This window comes from Furipterus horrens, unplaced genomic scaffold, assembly GCF_987537825.1.
Source record: "Furipterus horrens unplaced genomic scaffold, mFurHor1.1.pri manual_scaffold_2, whole genome shotgun sequence".
NCBI classification, from domain to species: Eukaryota; Metazoa; Chordata; class Mammalia; order Chiroptera; family Furipteridae; genus Furipterus; species Furipterus horrens.
The window spans coordinates 57924156-57945656 of record NW_028327172.1 but is presented as its reverse complement, the minus strand read 5'-3'; the positions used below and the strand labels follow the sequence as shown (position 1 = coordinate 57945656).

The 21501-nt window shown below is 38.7% G+C and overlaps 1 protein-coding gene across 1 annotated transcript in view; it reads right to left on the bottom strand.

The window, feature by feature from the left end:
* The window catches only part of CTSC (cathepsin C), a 35433-nt gene extending 18955 nt beyond the window's left edge, over window positions 1-16478 (bottom strand). Inside the window, exons 1-2 of the mRNA XM_090265751.1 lie at window positions 16105-16478; window positions 14172-14317 (exon numbers count right to left, since the gene is read on the bottom strand). Of these exons, the coding sequence (XP_090121877.1) occupies window positions 14172-14317; window positions 16105-16276 (318 nt within the window). The 5' untranslated portion in view covers window positions 16277-16478. The remainder of the gene's footprint in view (window positions 1-14171; window positions 14318-16104) is intronic.
* Between the last annotated feature and the right edge of the window lie 5023 nt (window positions 16479-21501).

The following is a 21501-nucleotide window of genomic DNA, read 5'->3' as shown; positions in this document are numbered from 1 at the left end:
GAGTTAAGCAAACTAAGGCTAGGGAAGGCCACCTGCCTTCATAAATATAGTTCTACTGGCACACAGCCAGGCCATTTGTTTATACTGTCTGTGGCTGCTTTTGTGCTACGGCAGCAGAACTGAGTAGCTGCCACAGAAACCAGGAGGCCCACAAAGCCTAAAACATTTACTATCTAAGAAAAAGTTTGCCGACCAGCCCCCATAGAACAATAAAAAGAGAACACTTATGATACATCAAGAGGAAAAAATATATAAGTTAGTACTTAAGTTGAATGACAATGTATAAATTCTTTTTAGGAAATATGGTTTTTAAAAATGGAAATGAAAGGTGAAGTGAGTCTCTGTGAGGGATTTTCTTGGTTATTTACCAAATGGAGATTGTTATATAAATTTTATGCTCTTATTTCCTAAGAATAAGACTCATAGCCTCCAAACTCCTAGAAGAGGACATCTATGTGGAATGGTCCAGATGTTACCAGAGGCTGCTAACTTGGATTCATCCGGTATGATGATTACACTTCCTGAAATCAATCATTATTTGCATGACTTATTTTGTATTTTGCTAAGCTCTTTCATTTATTTATCAAAGATTTACTGGTCAGGTAATGTTTCCCAGGCATTGTACAAAGTGCTAGGTATGACATACATATGTTTTGATGAGGCCCCAGTCCTTAAGACGTTTGTAATTTAATGAAGTAAACAAATATGTAAATAATTCATTACAACATCATGTGATTCAGAAAGCTAACCATGTTTGGAGAAGCCCAGAAACTTCCTCATCTAAGCAAAAATTTAGATCACAGATGAAATGACTTTCCCTATGTACCAAAAGAGTTAGAGGCATTCAAAGTAGAAGAAACAGGCCCATGTATCTCATTGTGTGGTTTTGCTCACCTACTTGGCACAACTGAGTCATAGTTATAAGCATGGTGGCTAACACCAAATAAACTTCCCCCATAAGAGGAGGACTGGCTTGTTATTTTAAGAGGGGGGAAAATCACTAGAGGATGACTAATTTTGCTACAGTCCTTTGATCATTTAGATTTGTTCAAGGACTGTACTCCTCCTCATCATCGGTATTACAGAACTATTGAACCTTAACATTCACCTATCACTTCATACTTTATAAACATTTCATAGAGTACTCATAAACCTTAGATGTTCAAGAGAACATAAAGATAATAGTCTCAGGGGACAAAAAAAAAGAGACCGAAAGAAGGTATCTTAACTAGAGTGTGTAATCAAGGACTCCTAGATCCAAGCCTTCTTCCCAGCACAAAGGACTAGAGAAATAAACATGTAAGTCAATTGTCAAAAACACTGCAAGGAGACACCTAGGATCCATGCGGCAAAGGCTTAAAACCCAACTTGCAAAGGGTTTTCATCTATATCGTTTGAGCCTTACAATGATTTCTCAGAATAATAGCCCCCCTTTTTTTTTTCATGAAGAAAGCAGTTAAATGGAGAAGGAAAAATTCAAATACGGGTCGACAGGTTACAAGGCTCACTAATTTATCCATTCTTTTCTTTAAAAAAAAACTCCTGAGGTCCCAATTGTTGCCCAAGGTCCTTCAAGAGCCGCCTGAGTACTCCGAAGAACTAACAGCCATGCCTTACTGTTCAGGTACCTATGTTTCCTTGGCTGGTCGCTCCTATTACCGTTCTTGTTGCAAATCAGAATAAAGGCCATAGTCTCAGGCACGACTGCGCAGACTGGAGCCCACTCTGCCACGTCCCCGCTGTGTAATCCTGAGCAGGTTCCTTTTTCTCCCTGCACTGTTGTTTTCCTCATTTATAAAATCAGGATGATGATAATGGTCTTCACTTCATAGGTCCCGTTTTATACAAAGTAACCTGTTTCATTTTCATAGCCTATGAGGTTATTCTTTCCACATGCACACAATAAGCACTGTGGGAACAGGATTTTCATTTATTCCGTGCGTAGGAAACTGGCACTAGGGAGCAGTTAGTTAAAACAACAAACACCAGGTCCTATTCGAACAATAACACAGAAACTCAGAAGAAATACAAAGTTTAAAAGTAAAAGGAGTGTGGTGCTGCCATGATATTAGACCAGATTCTGACCCTTAGTGTTAATGTTTCTTTGGAAATGTCAGTTTTCCACTCCAAACCTCAGTTTCCCTATCAGTAAAGTTACCTTGACCTAGAAGTTCCAAAATCTCTCTTCAAGCTTCCTAATATAGTTCTTACATCAGTGGATTCCCTATTTAATATTCAAAAAGCCAGGTAAATAATTCTTACTTTAGACACACTATTTATATACTTATAGTATTTATATATCTAAGTAATCCTATATAATCCTCAAAAAAAAAAAGAAAAACACAAACTACAACTGTTGTTTTAACTCAAACAAATGTACAAGGAAGTTACCCATTGTGTAATATTCTTGACACATTAAATTGATGGAATTATTTTCCTCTTAAAAATTTTATATTATTCTATAGTTCTCCCAATCTAAAATAATTTGTTGTTTTTAGAATCTAAAACTACCTTCAACGACAGGGCAAGTACTCGGCACCCTTACTCAAGAGGACCACACACTGTGCCCGTTACCTTCCTGGTTTGAATGTTCCCAGGGTATCTGTCATTTTTCCTGCTACTATGAAATAACTTATGTGACTTTTGACATTATTGCCAATTAAGAAGTTAAAAGTCTTGGCTACACTATCCACTTTGAAATGTGGCCAAAATTTTTTTCTAAGGGTTTTATTTCTTGTATATAAACATTAGTCTCTAAATACTGCCTTGCAGAGACTGGGGTAATTTAAGATTCTATTCATTTATGCCAATTTCTATTGCAGCAAACAGATAACTTCCTAAAATTTGGAGAACCTCCAAACCCTCGCACTTAAGTTTAGAAAACTACTCAGATTCAGTAATTGTCCATTTGCTTCTCCAAAATCACCACTGGGTTGCCAAGCATTCACAAAAAACCCCTTCTTCCATTTCCCACTCATGGCATCAACTATTCAATTAGCTCTAGCTAGTAATATTAACCAATTAAAAAAAACAGCTTTATCTATTTTAGAACTTATTTATCATGAATCTCTTTCTCAACTGCTTTTTGACACAGGAAAGATAAATCACTTACATCTTGTTCCACTGTTTCCCTGATTAATAATATACTTAGTACATATTTGAATACTTTCTGTAATGCACTGGCTATGAGACAAATGCAGTTTAGTGAAAAGGACTTTGCCCCTTAAGTCCCTGTTCTGCCACTTATTCATGTAACCATGAGCAAAGTCACAATTAGGGAGCCTTGATTTCTTCACCTGATAATGGGAATGATACCTACTTCATTGAATCCCTATGAAGGATAAAGATGACAATGAAATTTGAAGAGTTTAAAATATTTAAAACACTAAACAAGTAACAATATAAATACTACCATCTGTAACCATGGAGATACAACATCACTTTATCCATGCCATCAAGAAACTTATATTATACTTTAGCCCAAACTGTCAACCTGAGGAGTTGATACAGGTCCTATCCTGCCAACCAGTGACTTTCAAAATGAGATGAAAAGATGATCCATAGAAATATTGGAAAATATCATTTGTATCTATATTTGTAATGTAGAAATAAAATTAAAAAGCAACCCCCACTGTTACTTAATATACAAAGCAACACTGGCACGTCCACGTTCCAATATCAGAGGTTCACTTGTCATGTGCAGTGTGCTACCTATAAGGTTAGGATACAGCATATTCTTTTTTATATGTGCCTGTCTAAATTTATTTGTGTACTTAGTGATTTAATTAAGCTACCTCTCAAAAAATGAACAAGATGCTTAGAAATCAGGATTTTCAAATACTAACGATGTAAATACAGTAAAAGCAAACATAGGAAAACGACAAAGCTTACATTTACCTCGTATGATCCCTGTCAGCCACATTAAAAGATACGGTTTTGGAAACAGATGCTTTGAAAAAGTTCCATCACTACAGTATTTACTTTTTGATCTTATTTACCAATAAAGCAAATGTTCCAGTTCAAATATATTATATTGTCACTATCCCTAACGCCAAACAGTAATCCTTCTAAATTCTATTGAACCTGTGACACTTTCAAACTTTTAACAAAATGGATCAAAATTAATAAAATTATTTCTTTCAAAGACTTTAATTAGAAAATTCTGTTTCGAAATGTTCCAAGTATTCAGTAATAAAAATTTTTGTTAACAGAGATTCTAACATTGCTTTTGGCAGCAAAGTCATGATCATGAAGTATATTTGTACATTATTTTCAAAGGTTATCATAATGAAATATATTTTGACAGGACATGTTTGTGATGATAAATAAATCATGTAGTTTATATTATTATTTCATGTTTGATAGAAAATTATTAGTATGGTAGTGCATATATATAATTTTTAAATGTGTATATATATATATACACACACACACTGTGGAATAAATAATTAAAAATTTGAACATCTAAGTCTGTTTCATCAAGATCATTCACTAATTTCAGAAAAGTGGAATGATGTAATGATAAACCATATATGCAAGATATTACATTCTAGCAATACTTAAGAACAAAGAATGTTTATTCAATTTTTTTGTCTTGGTTTACTGTGTCCACACAGGGTGGAGCAAAAGTAGGTTTCCAGTTATGAGGACACAAAATACAGAGTTTCTTCTTCTATTATTGTTTAATAATTATTGTAGTATTTTCCACACAAACCACTACACACCCGCTTTTGCTCCTCCTTGTACCAGCCACAGGAGTGCGGATGAACCACTTCCATTTGCTGTCATGGCTGGAGGGTGAGTCAAGCCATATTAGATGGCAACCAAAGAGAACAAGGCACATCTTACTGAACTGGTGTCCTGCCAAACCCACCCAGGAGCTCCACACCTTTCTTCAGAAAGAAACAAACTTCCCTATGTTAGTTACAAGGATTTGCTGTAGTTTTCTGCTTACTAAATAGACTTAATCATTTTTTTTGGAAGGTTGAATTTTAATGAATAGTAAAGCTGCCAGGAAACTGTCAACAGTGGTTGCAACCAAATTAACTCCCAGCATTTTACTGAAGGAACTGGATGCTAGATTTACATGTAAAAATGGAGGGTCATAAATTTATTTATTTCCAGAACTGAAAAGACAGTTAGATCCAAAATATATGTTCCAGAATCAGTTAGGAAAACAACAATTTACCACTCAGCAAAGTAGCCAAAAATCCCTAGGCTCATTCATCACTTACTCACTGATACTCTTTATTTTTAAATCGTTAAATTACAGTTGACATCCAGTATTAGTTTCAGGTGTGCAACTTAGCCATTTCTATAACTTACAAAGTGATCATCTCAACCATCTGACATCATACACATTACAGCATTACTAATTTCCTAATGTTGTACTTTATATCCCTAGATCATAAACTCTTAAAACTGTCAAGCTGGAAGAAATCATAAGTGCTCACCTGACTTTTATCTGGTGTTTCTCACTGTTCAGTAGGAAGGAAGCATAAGCCACAGCATCCCGGCCTGGTTGGTTCTCCAGGATTTGGGGCGCCACTGCCGCCATGAAGCTATTTCCCCTGACAGCTACTGTAGTTTTTAGTAATTATGGAAGTTTACTCTTTATAACTTTGAGTTCTATCTTGGCCTCTACAGAGTCACACACCAAAATTAAAACATAAATAAATAAACAGAATAAAATTTAAAAGCCTCATCTGTTTTCTACAAAGTCATTCTAAGAATAAGGCTTGAGGGTCCACCATAGGCTCTGAGGACTCAAATGTTAATAATTCCAGAAACGTATCAATAAAAAAAAAAAAAAGGACAACACAATGATATATTACCCAATTCTCTTTCTTTTACAAATATTTATTGAAGCCCCATTATTTATCACATTTTGTTCTATACATAGGAAATCAAATGGTCAGTAAATACAGAGTTGATCCCAGCCGTCATGGAATTTAAAGACCAAAGGAGAGGACAAGCAGGCATTTACAACAGAGAATGCGAAGCAGGGTAATATCATGAAGCCTCCTAACACGTATATTTACAGTTCTGTACCCACCAAATCTTATCTTCTTCAGAATCAAAACAAATATTTACATGCAAAGTGTGCTCGCGCATGCACACACACCCCCTGAAAATCAGTTTGAAAACATTGAATTCTCTCAGGATTCTGGAGGCAGGTAACCTGATATATTTTAGAGTAGAGAACCAAAAATATAAACATAGTACCATTCCCAGTTTGTGCTTCTATAACCCTACAGAATTATTTGTAAACTGGTATTACTTGTGAAAAATCTTTGAAAAGACAAGAAAAGTGGTTAACCTTACAAGCACTTATAAATTTTCACCTGCATTAGGTGCTTAAGATATACAGGGAAATTAAGAGATTTTCAGCCTGGAAAACCATGAAGACATGCCATCAAATCACTCCATTATAGCAGAGTTAGTACTACAAGAGCAGAGGTACATGCAAAGCACAACGGGAACCAAAGTAACAGTGTTTCTCCCACTGATGGAGAGTTGGGGAGGGTTTCAAAGAGGTGGCATCAGGTCCTGAGTGAAGAATTATCAGGCCCAGAGGTAGGATGGAAGAAAGTATCCAGGTAGAAGTAGTCGGCTGCACTGTTAATTCATCTTTGCAAGACATAACCTTCCCAGAATTGCAGACCAGTACCTCTCAGATGATATAACAAACGCTCTGAACTCATAATGTAATGATGGCAACCTGCTCTCTAAGCAGGAATGCAGGAGGAAAGTTCTGCCAGACAATATGAATTAGGTGTAGCCCCACATTTTCAGTTTACCAAGGCTGATATTAATCAGGAGGAAACTAGTCCATTGTTTAAAAGGAAAAAGCCACATGATAGCAATCAGTGTGAACAATAATGCTATTAAGAGAAGTGAACTTGGCAAAGGTACTTAGGTTGTACTTAATTTGAAGATTACAAAACTCTCCTTGCAATTTGGGGGACTACACAGGGAAGGAGAAGGTAATTTTTTATCTTGAATGACAGGCCTGGCTGAGGAAAGAAAGTGAGTAGCCTAATTTGGAAAGGAAACCTAAATTTCAAGCCAATTCTCCTAAATCTCAATAGGAGCCAATGCAGTGCATATTCTATTCCATTAAACTAACATTTGTGATGTTTACAGACTGAGACTCACCAGAAAATCTACCCAAACATGACTCCAAGTACCTGCACTGCTTTGTGAAATGGCTTTTCTTTCCCTCTTTAGCCCCAAGGAAGTGCTTAGGTTTCAAACTAGCCCTTATCATTTAACACTTAAGCTGTGAGCTTAAGTTCTATATGAAACTCATTATCCCTATCTGTAAAATGAAGCTAGTAATATTTATTTTACAGTTTTTAAAAGGGCAAGTCCTCAAATTCTTAGCATAAGGATGGCACCTAATCAAAAAAGGAGACATAGAATGTATTAATCATACCATCCTTCCAGCCAGGGGTACTGCAGGCCTGTGATCCACAAAAAGATATCGTCCAACAGTCTGGCTTATCTCAGAAAGCCCCTGCCATAGCACCAGCTTCCCCCCAATACCTATCTGTGCGTCCCACGGTAACCTGAAGCCTTATTTTCTCCTTAGGATGATGCTGGTGTTCCTCAGGTAATGAAGGGAAAGAAAAGGCATTCAGGAAGATAACTGTGAATAAAATTTGCACTGTGAACAAAAGAAATACGAAATTCCAATCCTAGCTTGTTTGCAGAAATCCTTTCAATAGAAGAGAATTCAAACGAAAAAAAAAAAAACTTTATGGTGCATAGCGTTCCTTCTACTCAAAGGCTGAATGGCGAAGCCACCTACGACTTCCAGGTTATTTTTTTCTTCCTCCTGCGCAGTGTCTGGTTGTTCACGTTCCAAAATGGTGCTGGCTGCTTTCCACGGAAATATTCGGGAGGGCAGCTACCTTGGAGGTAGGTCACCAGGACTCCTCTGCATTTTGCATGCAGAGAAAGACTCCAGAAGGGTCTGTAGCTGCTGGAGGCCTCTGCTAGCTGTTAGAGGTAGGTAGGTCCAGTGCTGCATGCTGCTCTGCCTCTTGGCCTCAAAGCCTGTGCAGTGTGCAGGGCTGTGGTTTTAAAAGACCCCCTCAACAGATGCTCTATTTAACAACTACAAGACAATAAAAACTAGAGTTAATACTGTCTCTTAGCAATTAATCATATTAATTTATTTCAAGTTAAAATAAAAACAGTACTAGTATTTGAGATGCTGGTTTTTTTGTTTTTTCATGCTATTTAAGACATTCACAAAAAGCCACCATTCTCAAAAGTGAATGCTGAAGCATCAAGCATTGCCCATGCAGCCAACAGTCAGGAAGCACATGCAGATGCATTTGTATAAACCTAACAGTTTTAAGTGTATTTAAGATACAGGCTAATCTAACAACATAGATACATTAAATTGTATACCTTACAAACTCTAAATGCAGGCTTAGTGCTGCTTGAACCCATATTTCCAGGTACAAGGCTATTTATCCCACTTCAGAGCAAATACAAGGGACTATCTTTTCTACTGGTAGTGTCTCCATAATTAGGAGGAAGAGTGAAGAGTTTTAAGCCAGAATTATTTAAGCTGCATTCTGAGAACACCTTATTTTTTGTTAGGAAAAAATGGTGAATTTATTTTGGAAAAGTTTCCTACCACTGTATCTTTCTTCTAAGCTATCACCATATAATAGGGCAAAGATTCTGAGAAGTTCTGAAATAAAGGAGCTTATTTAATAAATCTACACTTACTCAACAACCAGAAAAGAACTCAGAAAAACAGCTTATGCTTATTAGTTTCAGCTCTAATTTGCATTTGATCTGTTATGAGTGGCTGCCTGGAATGATCTCTAAAGCTTAACCAGATGAACTGTTGTACCTGAAGAGCAATCCTACCTGGCAGATATGCCAGTCATTGTTGGGCCATTACATAGTCTGGCAAATGCTTTTATAGGATAAGACTATACCAGTTCCATTGTTGATATCTCACTTCTGGTACTTAAAAGCTAAGCAAAGGATAAAGGGAAAAGGGAAAAAATGTTAAAATGCAAGGAGGTCAAGTCCCTATCAACTTTATTCACTAAACACCCATTTTTCCATCAAAATTCTGGACATTCAATTTATGGATCCAGTAAGAGCAGTGCTTTAAACATATATTCTGAAAGTGTGAAAGTGTAAAGAGTGAAAAATATCCTCTTCTTCCAGTCAATATTTTATGTTCTGAGAAGGAGCCATTTTTAAAAAGATGGGTGATAACTCACAAGAATGAGTGACAAGTATGTCAGTTTCTCTGGAAGAGCCACCTTCTCTACTGCAAAACAGACTTAAAATGCCATGGCTTCACATGGTTCCCTCATGAATCTTTTTAGGGGAAAAAAAAAATAAAGAACCACCCAAGGCAGCCTAGCTACTTCAAGGATTTAAACTGAACTTAAACCAACCTTTTCTTCCTTTGGGGGTTCATGTCTATTTATAAGTATCATACCTGGGAGAGCTAATCTGATGTGTGCAAATACAACATGCAAAAGTGAAAAACCACTCACACCATATAGTGCAGGCATGGAAGAGGTAGCAAGTAAGCAGGCCCAAGCAAGAAATCTAAAAGAAAACCATACTGTCCAGTCTCATCTCCATCTCCCTGATGAACACATGAACATTAATTTGCATAAGCCATGAGAAGGAGAGAAGCTTGCCTTTAAAAAAGTTCAAAATACTTCAATGGAGCTCACCCAGTTTTTTCCTCTGATATGGTAAATCATATATTCCCACAGTTCCCAGCTGCATGAACAACTGACTGATAAAATCAGTGACATCCTATGAAGAGTTTACAATAGGAAATTGAGTCATTATATTGAGATTAAACATCATCATGAGAGAAAACAAAAATACACATTTAGGCATACATTAAGTGTTAAAGTTCTGATTCCTTCCCTCAACTGAAACACTTAAACACCAAGGTGTTTTTGAAAAATATCCTCATCTTTGTGTACTGAATCTACATTGAAACAAGTAAACCTACCCTAATAACAAGTATTCTAAAAGCTGAATTCTTACATCTTAAAAATGAACCCAGAAGATACAGTGGGAAAAAATGGTACAAGATTTCCAAATCCTTTACGCAGAAACGCGTGACTGACATTTCTGGCTGTTGTGATGAGTTTAACATTTACAAGTCACTGGAACACAAAATGGGCAAATGAATCTTCTGGTATAAATTCCACCAGTCATTTCCCAAACATCCCAAGATTGCCAAATTTTCCTGTTCTAAGTAGCAACCTGCTTAAGAAACACTATGGTAGTGGTTTGTTAGTTAGTTAGTTAGTTTTGTTTACAGTTTTATAAAGACTAGTGGGCCCCAAATAAAAAGTTAGAAATCAATGAAGTTTGCTTTACTATCACCAAATAAAATTTTCAGCCACAATGAATTTAGTTTCCCTTCTTTACATTTTCTTCAGTCCTTGAATAGCTTAATCTTCAAAATAAAATCTGAGCTCCTTCTCTACTGCTCCCTCTTATGGCCCCAGAGAAAGTGAAATGAGAAACAATAAAGTTAGAAAGCTTATTCAACTGGAGAGTATTCTTTGGAGCTTAGTTTGTTTCATATGATTGTGTAGAGGAGCTTTATACAAGCTCAATATAAAAATGAACAAAGTACATAAAAGCATAAAGAAAAAATTATCACTTATCCATCCATTACATAAAGTCAACCATAAGTAAATGTTCTTTACATTGTTTTTTGTTACTTTATTTATAAGAAGTTGGCTGCCTTTAATCTGTAGGTACTTTTGAGGGGTGCAAATGTATTGGAGTGTGCCAACCATAACCAAATGGTAAATGCTGCTAAAATCTGATAGCCTTAGAAAGTGGGCTGCAGACAGTACTGTATTTTATTTTGGGTACCGTGTTGTTTGAAAAGAAAATTGAAATGAAGATCTCCAAGGAATTTTTATTCTGCCATAAGTCTAATTACTCCTTGTTGTTTTACATAAGGTTATTTCAAATGTTTAGGCACTTGCCTGGGTGAGCCCTATATGCATTTGAATTTGTAACCTCCCCCCTTAAAGTATTCAGGTAATCGAATGCCCACAGGATGCTGAGAAGGAAAAAGTATCTTTTAAAAATATTTACCTAGTGCTTTCTGTCCAACTCAAACTATGCACAAAGTTTCAGTGTCAAGATTCACTTCCTGCCAAGATTTTATCTAGCTTGAAGTCACATGCCAAAAAAAAACAAAAAACTTTCAGGCAGATAAAATCAAGGAAAAAAAGGTGTAGGAACCTCAAGTGATAAAAACAGTTCATCTTCCAAGTGAGTCCTGAAGGAAAACTTAATGAAGTAAGTTTCTAGCAATAGGAGTGGTATTACAATTGCTCCAAAGTTGGAATGCAGGGAGGATATGGAAGCTGTCTGCTCTGCTAGCTGCAGGATGCTCTGGGGGAGCAGAAGGTGGAGCTCCCCCCACCAAGAGTTCACCATCCTCTAGCAAGAACAAAAAGAAACGATCTGACAAGACCGTATCTGAAGAGGGCAAAGGGAAGCATGTGGTAGGGTCTGCTATGAGTCAATGCAAAGATCTGGAAATCCAATTAATTCGTAAAATAACAACGTAGAGAATAATGATAGCAGGTATACTTGGCAAAAATTTGCCGGATACTCCTGTAATGGCTATAGTGGAGTGGACCGTGCTGTAGTTTACATAAGACACTTAACTTGAACAAAATACTGGTTAAGTTTTGATAATTCTTCATTTTTTAAAATAAATTAACCTCTGTTTGAAAGATAATTACTAACCTGTAGGAGAAAGTCTCATGTACTTTACTCACTTAATAGGTTTGTGCTTTTCTTGAGTTACTACCCAGCACGGTTTCCTCAGCACCACAGTCGGAAATACCCTGATGCTTATGGTGAAACCAGCAAGGCTTTTGTGTGACAAGTTTCACCAAAAGTGCCTGACTTTCCCATAAGCTAAAATCAACTCTGCTTTATCATTTTTCTTTAAGTTTTTAAAACTCTGTTCCCCATATCTTTCAGTTGGATTTGCAAAAAGGACATGGATTTCATTGTTCTGCAAAATATGTTTATCTGGAACTGCTTGATTATGTTAAGAGATATTTTAAAACCAAGTATCTTATGTGTGCTCTACTCTGCTTACTGATATCATCATCTCTATCACAAGTCCTAATTACTGACGAGTCAGAGCAGTTGATTTTTCAGCAGGAAAAGAAAACATGGCCCTGATAGTGGTTCTGGTTGAATGCACACTTAAAAAAATATATACTGAAATTAGTAGCAGAACACTCTTTTTATTTTTATTCCTAGTAAGAGAATACCATCCAGAAGCAGATAATTAGGTAGGGTTCTGTCCTACAACAGCATATATACTGACTCTTCCCACTTACGGTCAAGAATGCCTATCATCTTTATGTTAAACAGTGGTTTTGGGTCAAGCAAGGAGGAGGAGGGAGCAGGGGGAAGGCAGAGGGGAGGCAGAGGGGAAGGAGAAGGGAAGAAGGGGAAGAGGAAGAGGAGAGGAAGGGGGAGGATGATACAGAGTAACAACTGTTGACCATCTCTTTCTTTGTGCCATCAATTCCATAGGAATTCTCAACATGAAGGCAAAAAATACTGAAGGGCTGTGACAGAGTATCTAAGAAGTCTGCAAAGCCCTAAACTCAAGAATATGCAAACCAAGAATTATAACCAGGTTGAATTACATTTACCTCATATGCACTACAGTTTTAAAAAATTATATAGCTATAGTTACATAGTATCCAGAGATAATCTTAAAAACGTTTAACAACTGGCCAGGCATGGGCTTCAATGAATAAAATGGACTTCTGGGCCTCAACAGCCAACATGGATAGGAGATTCCTGACAGCTGAATAGCAGACCAGCCAACCCAGGTGAGTGAAGGTGATTTTTTCCTGTTCCTTTTTCCTATTAAAGAGGAATCCTCATAATAAAAAATTAAATTAAAAAAAAAATATATATATATGAAGTTATTTGAAAAAATAGGGGAGGCTCAGCTCTAACATCATATCCTAGTGATTAAATCCTAACCCATGAAAGAAATCACAATAAATTTAGAAGTCAGTCTTTTGTTGGTGCTTTATCTTTAATCATTGTTAAGTCATTCCCCAACTTTCCCACGAATCCTAGAATTAGTCAGCTCTTACCAGATGTTCCAAAGGCTGTAAACCCTATTCCATGAAAGTCTGTCTTTATTTATACTTGATTATAAATGAGAAACAGCTAGTCTCAGGCTTGTGGTTTCAATTTACTTAAAGCATTTCATACTCTGCCAACAGGAAAAATTCCAGCTTTAGAAGGATATCTGAGATGGACTAAACTATTTTACCCTGCTGTGCATCTGCAATTGGAAACAATGTGTTAGCGTATAAGGACGGACCTGCATTATTCCCTAGTGAAAGAAGAAAACAAGGGGGCCTGGATAGACAACCTTTTACTTTAGTTCAAGGAGTAACTCAGATGCTCTTTGTCTTAGCTTAGTCAAATAAGTTATTCATATTTAATATATTGAGTACATCATGTTACTTTAATGAGTCACTTAGGTCCATTTCTCAGCACCAACAAGCAATGATAAGAAAGATAATATAATAACTCCAAAACTTTTTATAATATCCATACCTTTCCTGCAGATTCACTACGAAGCCAAGTCATTAAGGCAACGTTTAGAAATAAATGTGTAATAAAGAAAGTTAAAAATTTAGTCATAGCCCTGACCAGCATGGCTCAGTTGGTTAAGCATCATCCCATAAAGTGAAGGGTCAACTAAATGGATTTTTGGTCAGAGCACATGCCTGGATTGTGGGCCTGGTCTCAGCTGGGGCATGGTTGGGGCACATGGGACAGGCAACTGATTGATGTATGTTTTCCTCCCTATCTTCTTTCTCCCCCCTTTACCTTCTCTCAAAATAAATAAGGACATAGTAAAAGAAATTTAAATTACACATGTATTATATACATTCAAGTACAGATCAGGTTTTTCAATCTACTGATATCATAATTTTAAATAAACCATTTAATTTCTCTTGGGAAAGGGATGTCAATTCTGGTTATCTTCTTAATCTTAAAATTCTGAGTCTCTACTGATTAGAAAAGACTTCAGATATTAGATAACTGAAAATATGAATGCACATTCCAACAAAACTAACCTTAAAAAATGCAAACCACTTGTAGTCATTCAACACAATCTCAAAGCCTTGATTGTAAATGATGGTGAAATGGCCAGAATTGCCCAAGTCATCGTACGCTGTATCCAACTTCTTAAGGTGCACCACTACTTTTTTTTCTGGTGGTCCTAAAGAAAAGAAAATGCACAACAATGGAAAATTACCTGTATTTCAATGGGAGGGAAAAGCTCCTGTATAATTTCCATAATTTTAGGCTGCTTTCCTTCATGCCACCCAATTTGAGCCAATCTGGCCTGTGAAGATATCAAGACTTTCCATCTTGTTGCATTTCTCTGTCTAGTTCCAAAGGGGTTTCAAGTCAAGCCTGTGAAGTGAGGGCTCAAAAGACAGAAATATGCCAACAGGCAGATGGACCCCCAAAAGGGCAGCCCCTACCTTTCCATAGCATCCAAAGATTGAAGAAAAAAGAAAAATGGGGATGCTGAGAATGACAGGCAGAAATGAAGAAAAGACAAATGGTATTCAAAAAGTAGAAATATAAAAATATGAAAGGACCTGCTATCAGCTCAAAAGAAAGAAAAAGGAAATTATCTCTTCAAAGAAGAAATGGACCATCTTTCTCCATAATTACTCTACAGTTCAGAACTGCAGAATCTGAATCCTCCCATAGTTCTCAGCAAACTCAAATTTCTATCATATACAGCTAATTTGTGTTGCTAGGAACCAAACTTTTAAACTTCAGAAGATGGGGGCTCAGACACGTGGGATTTTTTCATTATTATATTAAGGTCAAAAGTATAGTTTATAGACACAGGCTGCCTAAACACGGTTCTGCTGTATCCATCTGGAGGTTTCCACACGTTAGGCAGTTTTTCCATGGTTTAGATTAATGCTCTGAAATAGGAGATGAGATGGCATGTGCAACAAAGAGTGCAAATCCTGATTTTCCTTCTGCTTCAGACCTCCACCTTCAACTTTTAAAAGAGAAGATGGTTAAAATGCCCAGTATTATGCAAAGCCACAGTCCTTTGGAGTTGGACAGTTGAACTGATCTGTTTTAGTAACAAACCACCTGGCAATCTCTGTTCTGCTGACCAGAGTGCAGCTGAGAACTACTTCACTCACTTAGGCCAACCTCCAGGCTGGCAAGGGTTCGGGAGGAACAAAGGTGCCTCTTCTGAACGAGACTGTGACTTTTCTTCTCCCTTCACTAATTTCTTTCTCCTTGTGTAACCATGTTATCTGAGGGTATATGGAATATTCCAATGTGTTCAAACACTAGATATTTATGGAGTATTTAGCATTGTGCTTGGCTCTAGGTATTACCAAATTCAGTTACTAAAGACTTATTAGAAGAACAAAAAACTCACAATATTTTATATACATCCCTGCAATACATAAGAGAGTGCAGAAGGGGATCAGATGTTTTCTCAGATTAGTAGCATCAATATACATCTAAACCAAAATCGCTGGGCATAAGGGCTCTTTCCCACAACCTAACAAAAAACAAAAAACAAAAAAAGAATAAAGGAAGAAAACTTTTTTGCTATATTCTCGAGTATTTGAGCTGTTTTCACTGGCAAAAACAAACACACAAAGAAACAAAAAAAAAAAACGAGAACTGCAGATTGGACCGGAGATTATAAGATTGCAAGGTCTGAACTCTCTTCCAAACCAAACAAACCCAAAACATAGAAAATAAAAATTAAGGGGGTGGGGAAAGAAAGTCTTTCAGAAAGTATTGAGGTCCCGGGAATAACCAAGCAAAGGTGAAGTTAAAAGTTTCCAGCAGCTCAGCTTGGACTTCCCGACCCTGGCAGGAGAGGGCATCCCAAGGGGCCCCAAGCCCAGCCAAGACGCTCCGGCCTCGTGGAGGTGCGCACGGTGCGGGCGCTGCGGGGAACGGGGCTCAGGGTGAGGGAAGGGGGACAGTCCGGGCATGGCGGCTGCTTACCCATCACCGAGCAGTTGACGTCCCTCTGGGAACCTCCGCTGCCCACCTGGAAGACCCAGGTGCCCAGCAGGTCAGGGTAGGTGCAGTTGGCAGGCGTGTCGCAGCGCGCAGTGCCAAAGCCATAGAGGAGCAGCAGGAGGGCTGCGAGCTGCGAGCGCGGCCAGGGACCCATGCTGCCAGGGTTAGAAGCGAAGTGAAGGAGTTCAAACACGAGGAAAGCCGTGGTGAGCCAGGCGACCCAGACCGCGCGCTTAAAATAACCAGAGGACCGGAAGCCCGCGCAGGGCGGGGGCGGGGTCTCGGTCTCCTGGGGGTGGTGGGAGACGGGAGGCTGGGGCACCTGGGCGAGGGGTTCGGCAGCGAGCACTGCCCTCGCTTGGACCTTGAGCCCCGGGAGAGCCCAGGGACAAGGTTTATTGCCAAGGATGGACTCAAAATAGGATTTAAGAGTCACAGCTGGTCCGCATGCGACCCCGACTTCCTCCTTGGAGGAGAGAGAAAGGGGGAGAGAGGGAGGAGGGGAAGAGAGAGAGAGAATGAAAGAGAATGAGAATGGCAATACACGCGCACGCCGGCGGGGAGGAGGGGAGGGGGGTTGAGAAGCAGAAAGGGACAGAGAGGCAGAGAGAAAAAGAGACAGAGGGACAGACACTGAGAGAGAGAAAATGAGGTGGCAGGGACAAAGGTCAGGGAAAGAGAGAAGGAAGGTGGGGGAGGGTAGGAGGGGAGCCAGGTGTGAAAAAGTCCCTGTGAAGGAAAAGATCTTGTAAGTGGAGTTTTGTTTCTCTTCATTTTTTTTCATTAACTGAAGTTTGCTTTTTTTGTTTTTTTCCTCAGAAAATTTCACTTGCTATCCCCAGCCGCCTCAGCAGTTTGAGCATTGCTCTTCCTTCCGTTTTTTCCAAATCGTTCACTACCCTCTTTTGGCTCGGTGTTGTTTGGTTTCCTGTCAATGTTGTCTGTTGTCCACAAGAGAATTCAGCGTAGTGAAAACTTGCAGTTTTTGTATACTAGTTGTTTTTGCTTTCCCTGCAAACTTGATAGGACTTAGTACACACACGCACGCACACATGCGCTCTCAGAGATTATGTTGCTGAACCCCTTCTCCATTTACCCCCAAAAGCATAAGGCCCAGAGAGAGGAAGTAACTTGTCCAGGGTAAGGAAGGGAGAAGGCTGGTCTTACTGATAGAGGTGTAAGGGGTAGAATAGAAAATAAGGTTTCTTTTCCTTTCTTTTCCTTCTCCTCCATCATAGCCTTAGATGATTACAAATAGAATGTGTAACCAATTAATCAAATTATATGTTTAACCTTATGTTCCTGCTGAGATTTTGTTGCAGTTAAGAGCTGACCAGGAAAGAACAAAGGAATTTTTAACCCAGCCCTGAACCTACTGCTAAGTTACCAGGAATGTGAAGACTGATCCAGTGCACCTCAGAAACACCTGGGTGATGCACACCCCACCACTGCTTGACTGGCTTTAAGATCTTTATCAGAACGCTGACCATTCTGTTCCAGAAATCAATAATGAAAATATTCGTCAAGATCAAAACCCCTTTTCCATGCTTCCCCTATATAAACTTGTCCCTGAGAAGCTTGGGAGGAGGCGGATGTTAGGGTTTTTATCCACCATCTTCTCTGATTTCCAGCATCTGATATTAAATGCGCACTTAGAATCCAATCCCTCGCTTTGCTTTTTGGCTGGGTGGTGCCAGGCAGCACAAGCCTCAGACTCGGCTGACCTTCATTTCATATGAGCAGCATCCCAGTGTGCCAGTCTGATCTCTAGTAATTATTAGGCAGCATTTTGTGGGGGTTCAGAAAGATCCATCCTAATATGTGCCTCAGTGATAGGCAGATTGTTTTGTGCTGAAGGCAACTTCAGCTGTGGGCTCAAGAGAAACTACTGACCCTCCACTAACTACCTAAAAGACTTGAATTAGAGGACTTGTCCATAAAAGGAGATCAAACATAACATAGTTAGCCCTATCTACAGAGCAGGGCAAACTTTTAATTACTAAACATCTACTATTCTTACCATTTTGCAGTGACCCTTTGAAGTCCCCAAGTCACCTTACCTCATCCCTAGCTCAGAATGTCATTTATGCTTGTTTCACCTTTCTGTCTTTAAACCTCTCCTGCATGTGGGATCTTTGACTCTCACATGTTGCAGGGTTCATATGTGTGTGTGTGTGTGTGTGTGTGTGTGTGTAATTTTCTCTTGTTAATTTGTCCAATGTCTATTTGATTGTTAGACCAGCTGAAAGAACCTTGAAGGTAGTGGCAAGTGTCTTCTTCCCCCACACATGATTTGCAGGTGCCTCATTGCTCAGTTTAAATATCACCCTTCTCTATGACAGCTCTTCTGACATTACTGACTGTTGTTGGAAGTCAAGGCTCCTTTCCTGCACAGAACCTGTTAGGTGTCAGGCCCTCTGCCAGCATTCAGGACAAGAGATGAACAAGAAAAACTCCTGTGTCCCTGCCTTCTAGGGCACATGCATTTGGCCCTCATCACACTGGTTAAAATAAATATTTGTATGTCCAGCCACCTTTTCCACTAGATGATAAGCATTCAAAGGGAGCAAGCACACATTATTCACTTTTATCTCCCTAGATTATGGCTTGAAAACACTCAGGAAGTATCATGGATGTTAAATGCACTTAATAACATTATCTTGGTTTCTAGGCCTAAAAGCCAAATTCAATTTGGCAAGAGATGTTGTTGCCCTTGAAAACTCGGAAGTGAAAGTGCTCTCTAATGTAAGCACAGACTGCAAAGGCAAGGGGGAGGAGACACAGCACTCTATGTCTAGGTATCATTGCCTTTTACTTGGGGTTAAAAGTTGGCATCATGTAAGTGAACTAACACACAGTTTAGAGATACAGTGGCAGAGTGTTACCCAGCAAAGCAGGGCTCATTCATGTGGCATCCTGGTGTATGAGCCAGCAGTTAGTGTTGAGAAAAACAGGTTTTTATTCATAAAATTCCAACTTCTGGGGGGCTGGGAGCACTCCTGCTAGAAGCCCTGTTCTCCCATGAGACCCATCACTTCCCTTTCTCCCCAAAAGGCTATAAATCAAAACCAAGCCCAAGAGTTCCCCGTGCCTTATCTGTCAGCTCTCTCCTTCAGGATCTGGGATGTGTTGTCATCAGCCTCCATATAATAGTCCAGGAAAGCATGTGCCATGTTACACTGGATCATGGTGAAGTACAGGAGAGGCACAAGTCCTAAGAGAGTGTCCTTTCCATATGTCCTGAGTTTTAAGAGTCCACATACAGTCTGGGTTTGCAAGTCAGAGTCTTTGGTGGCTTCAGAGTCAGCTAGACCTGGCATGATCAAAGCAATAGCATGCCTGCTTTCTTACTAGCCGAGGCCAAATGCTGACTACAAACTGCATAGCTGCTTACTGCTTCCCACATGGCTGCTACAACATCCTCCTACAGTATGGCACCTCTCCGTCATGCTTCTCCAACATGCTCCCTTTTTTCAAGGCTGCCTGCCCTTCCTTTTAAATCCTAAAAGTCACATATACCTTTTGCCCTGGGGCAGTAGCACTGCCAGTAGCTAGATACCAGGTTGCCATAGATATGCAAAGTACCTTAAAAGCTGTATTATCTCCTTCTCCCATCCCCCAAATCATGAGCTGTGGGGTTTTTGAAGATTGCTCATCCGCTCTGTTTCAAGAGTAGCATTGCCTTCCTGAGTGTCTAGGAAAGTGTGTCATTGGTTGTTTAAACATTGAAACTTTTAATAGGTCATCAATATTGAAGAGCTGAAGTTGGAAATTTATGGGTGTAATCAAACTAGCACACAACTTCAAAAAAAGTTTAAAACAGTCTTTAGTCAATGCATGATAAGTAGAAAGTAATCTTGGAGACCTCTTAGTCTAATGGATTTATTTAATATCAGGAAATGGAAATCGAGAGATAACAACTTGGTGAATATCACCCTTCTGGTTACTGAGATTCAAGAATAAGTCTCAGGTACCTTGATTACCAATTAAGTTTATTTCCAATTATTAATTAATTAATTACCAAGGTGTTCTCTCCTGAGTAAAATACTAGCCCTCTCTCCATTAAGGGGTGGAGGTAGATTAAATAGTGATTCTCAAAGTGGTCAGATCCAAAGTTTTATTTTTATAACAAATATGGTATGGAGACTGCAATACTGTGATTTATAAGAAATATATATACTTACTCAGACGACCAAAATATATTTCTCTCAGGTATATTTGGTTTCCATCCACAGTTCCTGTCTCACAGCTCCCCAAACCCTTGAAATTCCCTGAACAATAACAGCAATGAAATCATCTTTTGTTATAATATTTGATCTCCTCAGTTCCTAAAAATGCTTCAGAGCCCTAAAGGTGAACCAGGTGCCTTGTTACTCATCATAAGCCCTTCCTCCACAGCTGGGTTTATGTTAATGAAAGGGACTTTTGCAAAGCACCTATAGATGGGGGATGGTTGTCAGGGGAACCAATCCTGAATAGACGGTAAGAAACTTATCCTGTTGTTCCCTGATTCCCAGGGAAGAGAAAGGGGCTAGAGGTCACATCAATCACCAATGCTAATGAGTTAATCAATCACACCTATGTAATGAAATCTCCATAATAACAGGAGGAGGTTGGGAGAGCTTCCACAACAGGAAACCAGAATACATCCACAGGCCACCATGTCACACACCAAGCTCCATGAGGACAAAGCCACTTTGTTTGGACCTTACTCTATATGTATCTTTTCACCTGACTGGTGATTGGTATCCTTTAATGTCCTCTGTAAGAAACCAAAAGTCTAGTTAGTAAACTGGTTTTCCTGAGTTCTGTGAGATGATCTAGTAAATTAATCAAACCCAAGAAGGGGGTCCTGGGAACATCTGAGTTATAACAAGGTTAGAAGCACAGGTAACAACCTGGGCTTGAGACTGGGTTCTGAAGTGAAAGGTGTTCTTGTGTGACTCAGCCCTTAACCTATGGTATCTGACTCTGTATCCAGGTAGACGGTGTCAAAATTGAGTTGAATTCTCAGACATCCTGCTGGTATCCAAGATTACTTGTTGGTATGGGAGGAACCCCCTCTCATATTGGAAATTGAGTTTCAGAACACTTTTCAGAAACCTTTTACTATTCTAAAATAAAATTCATATACAATAATCTATTTACACATTTAATTAAAAAAAGAAAATACTAAGTGTACTATAAAGGACAAATAAAAAGATATTTTAAATACATGTCTAATACAAAGACATATATTCAGTCATCTAAAATGCTATGTATGAATGTACTGGAAAACAGAATGAGACATTCAGATATTTGCTCTTTATGTCTCCATGTAAAATTTTAGAATCACTATAAAAGTAACAGGTACATTTTCTCTGAAAACAGAAATGATTT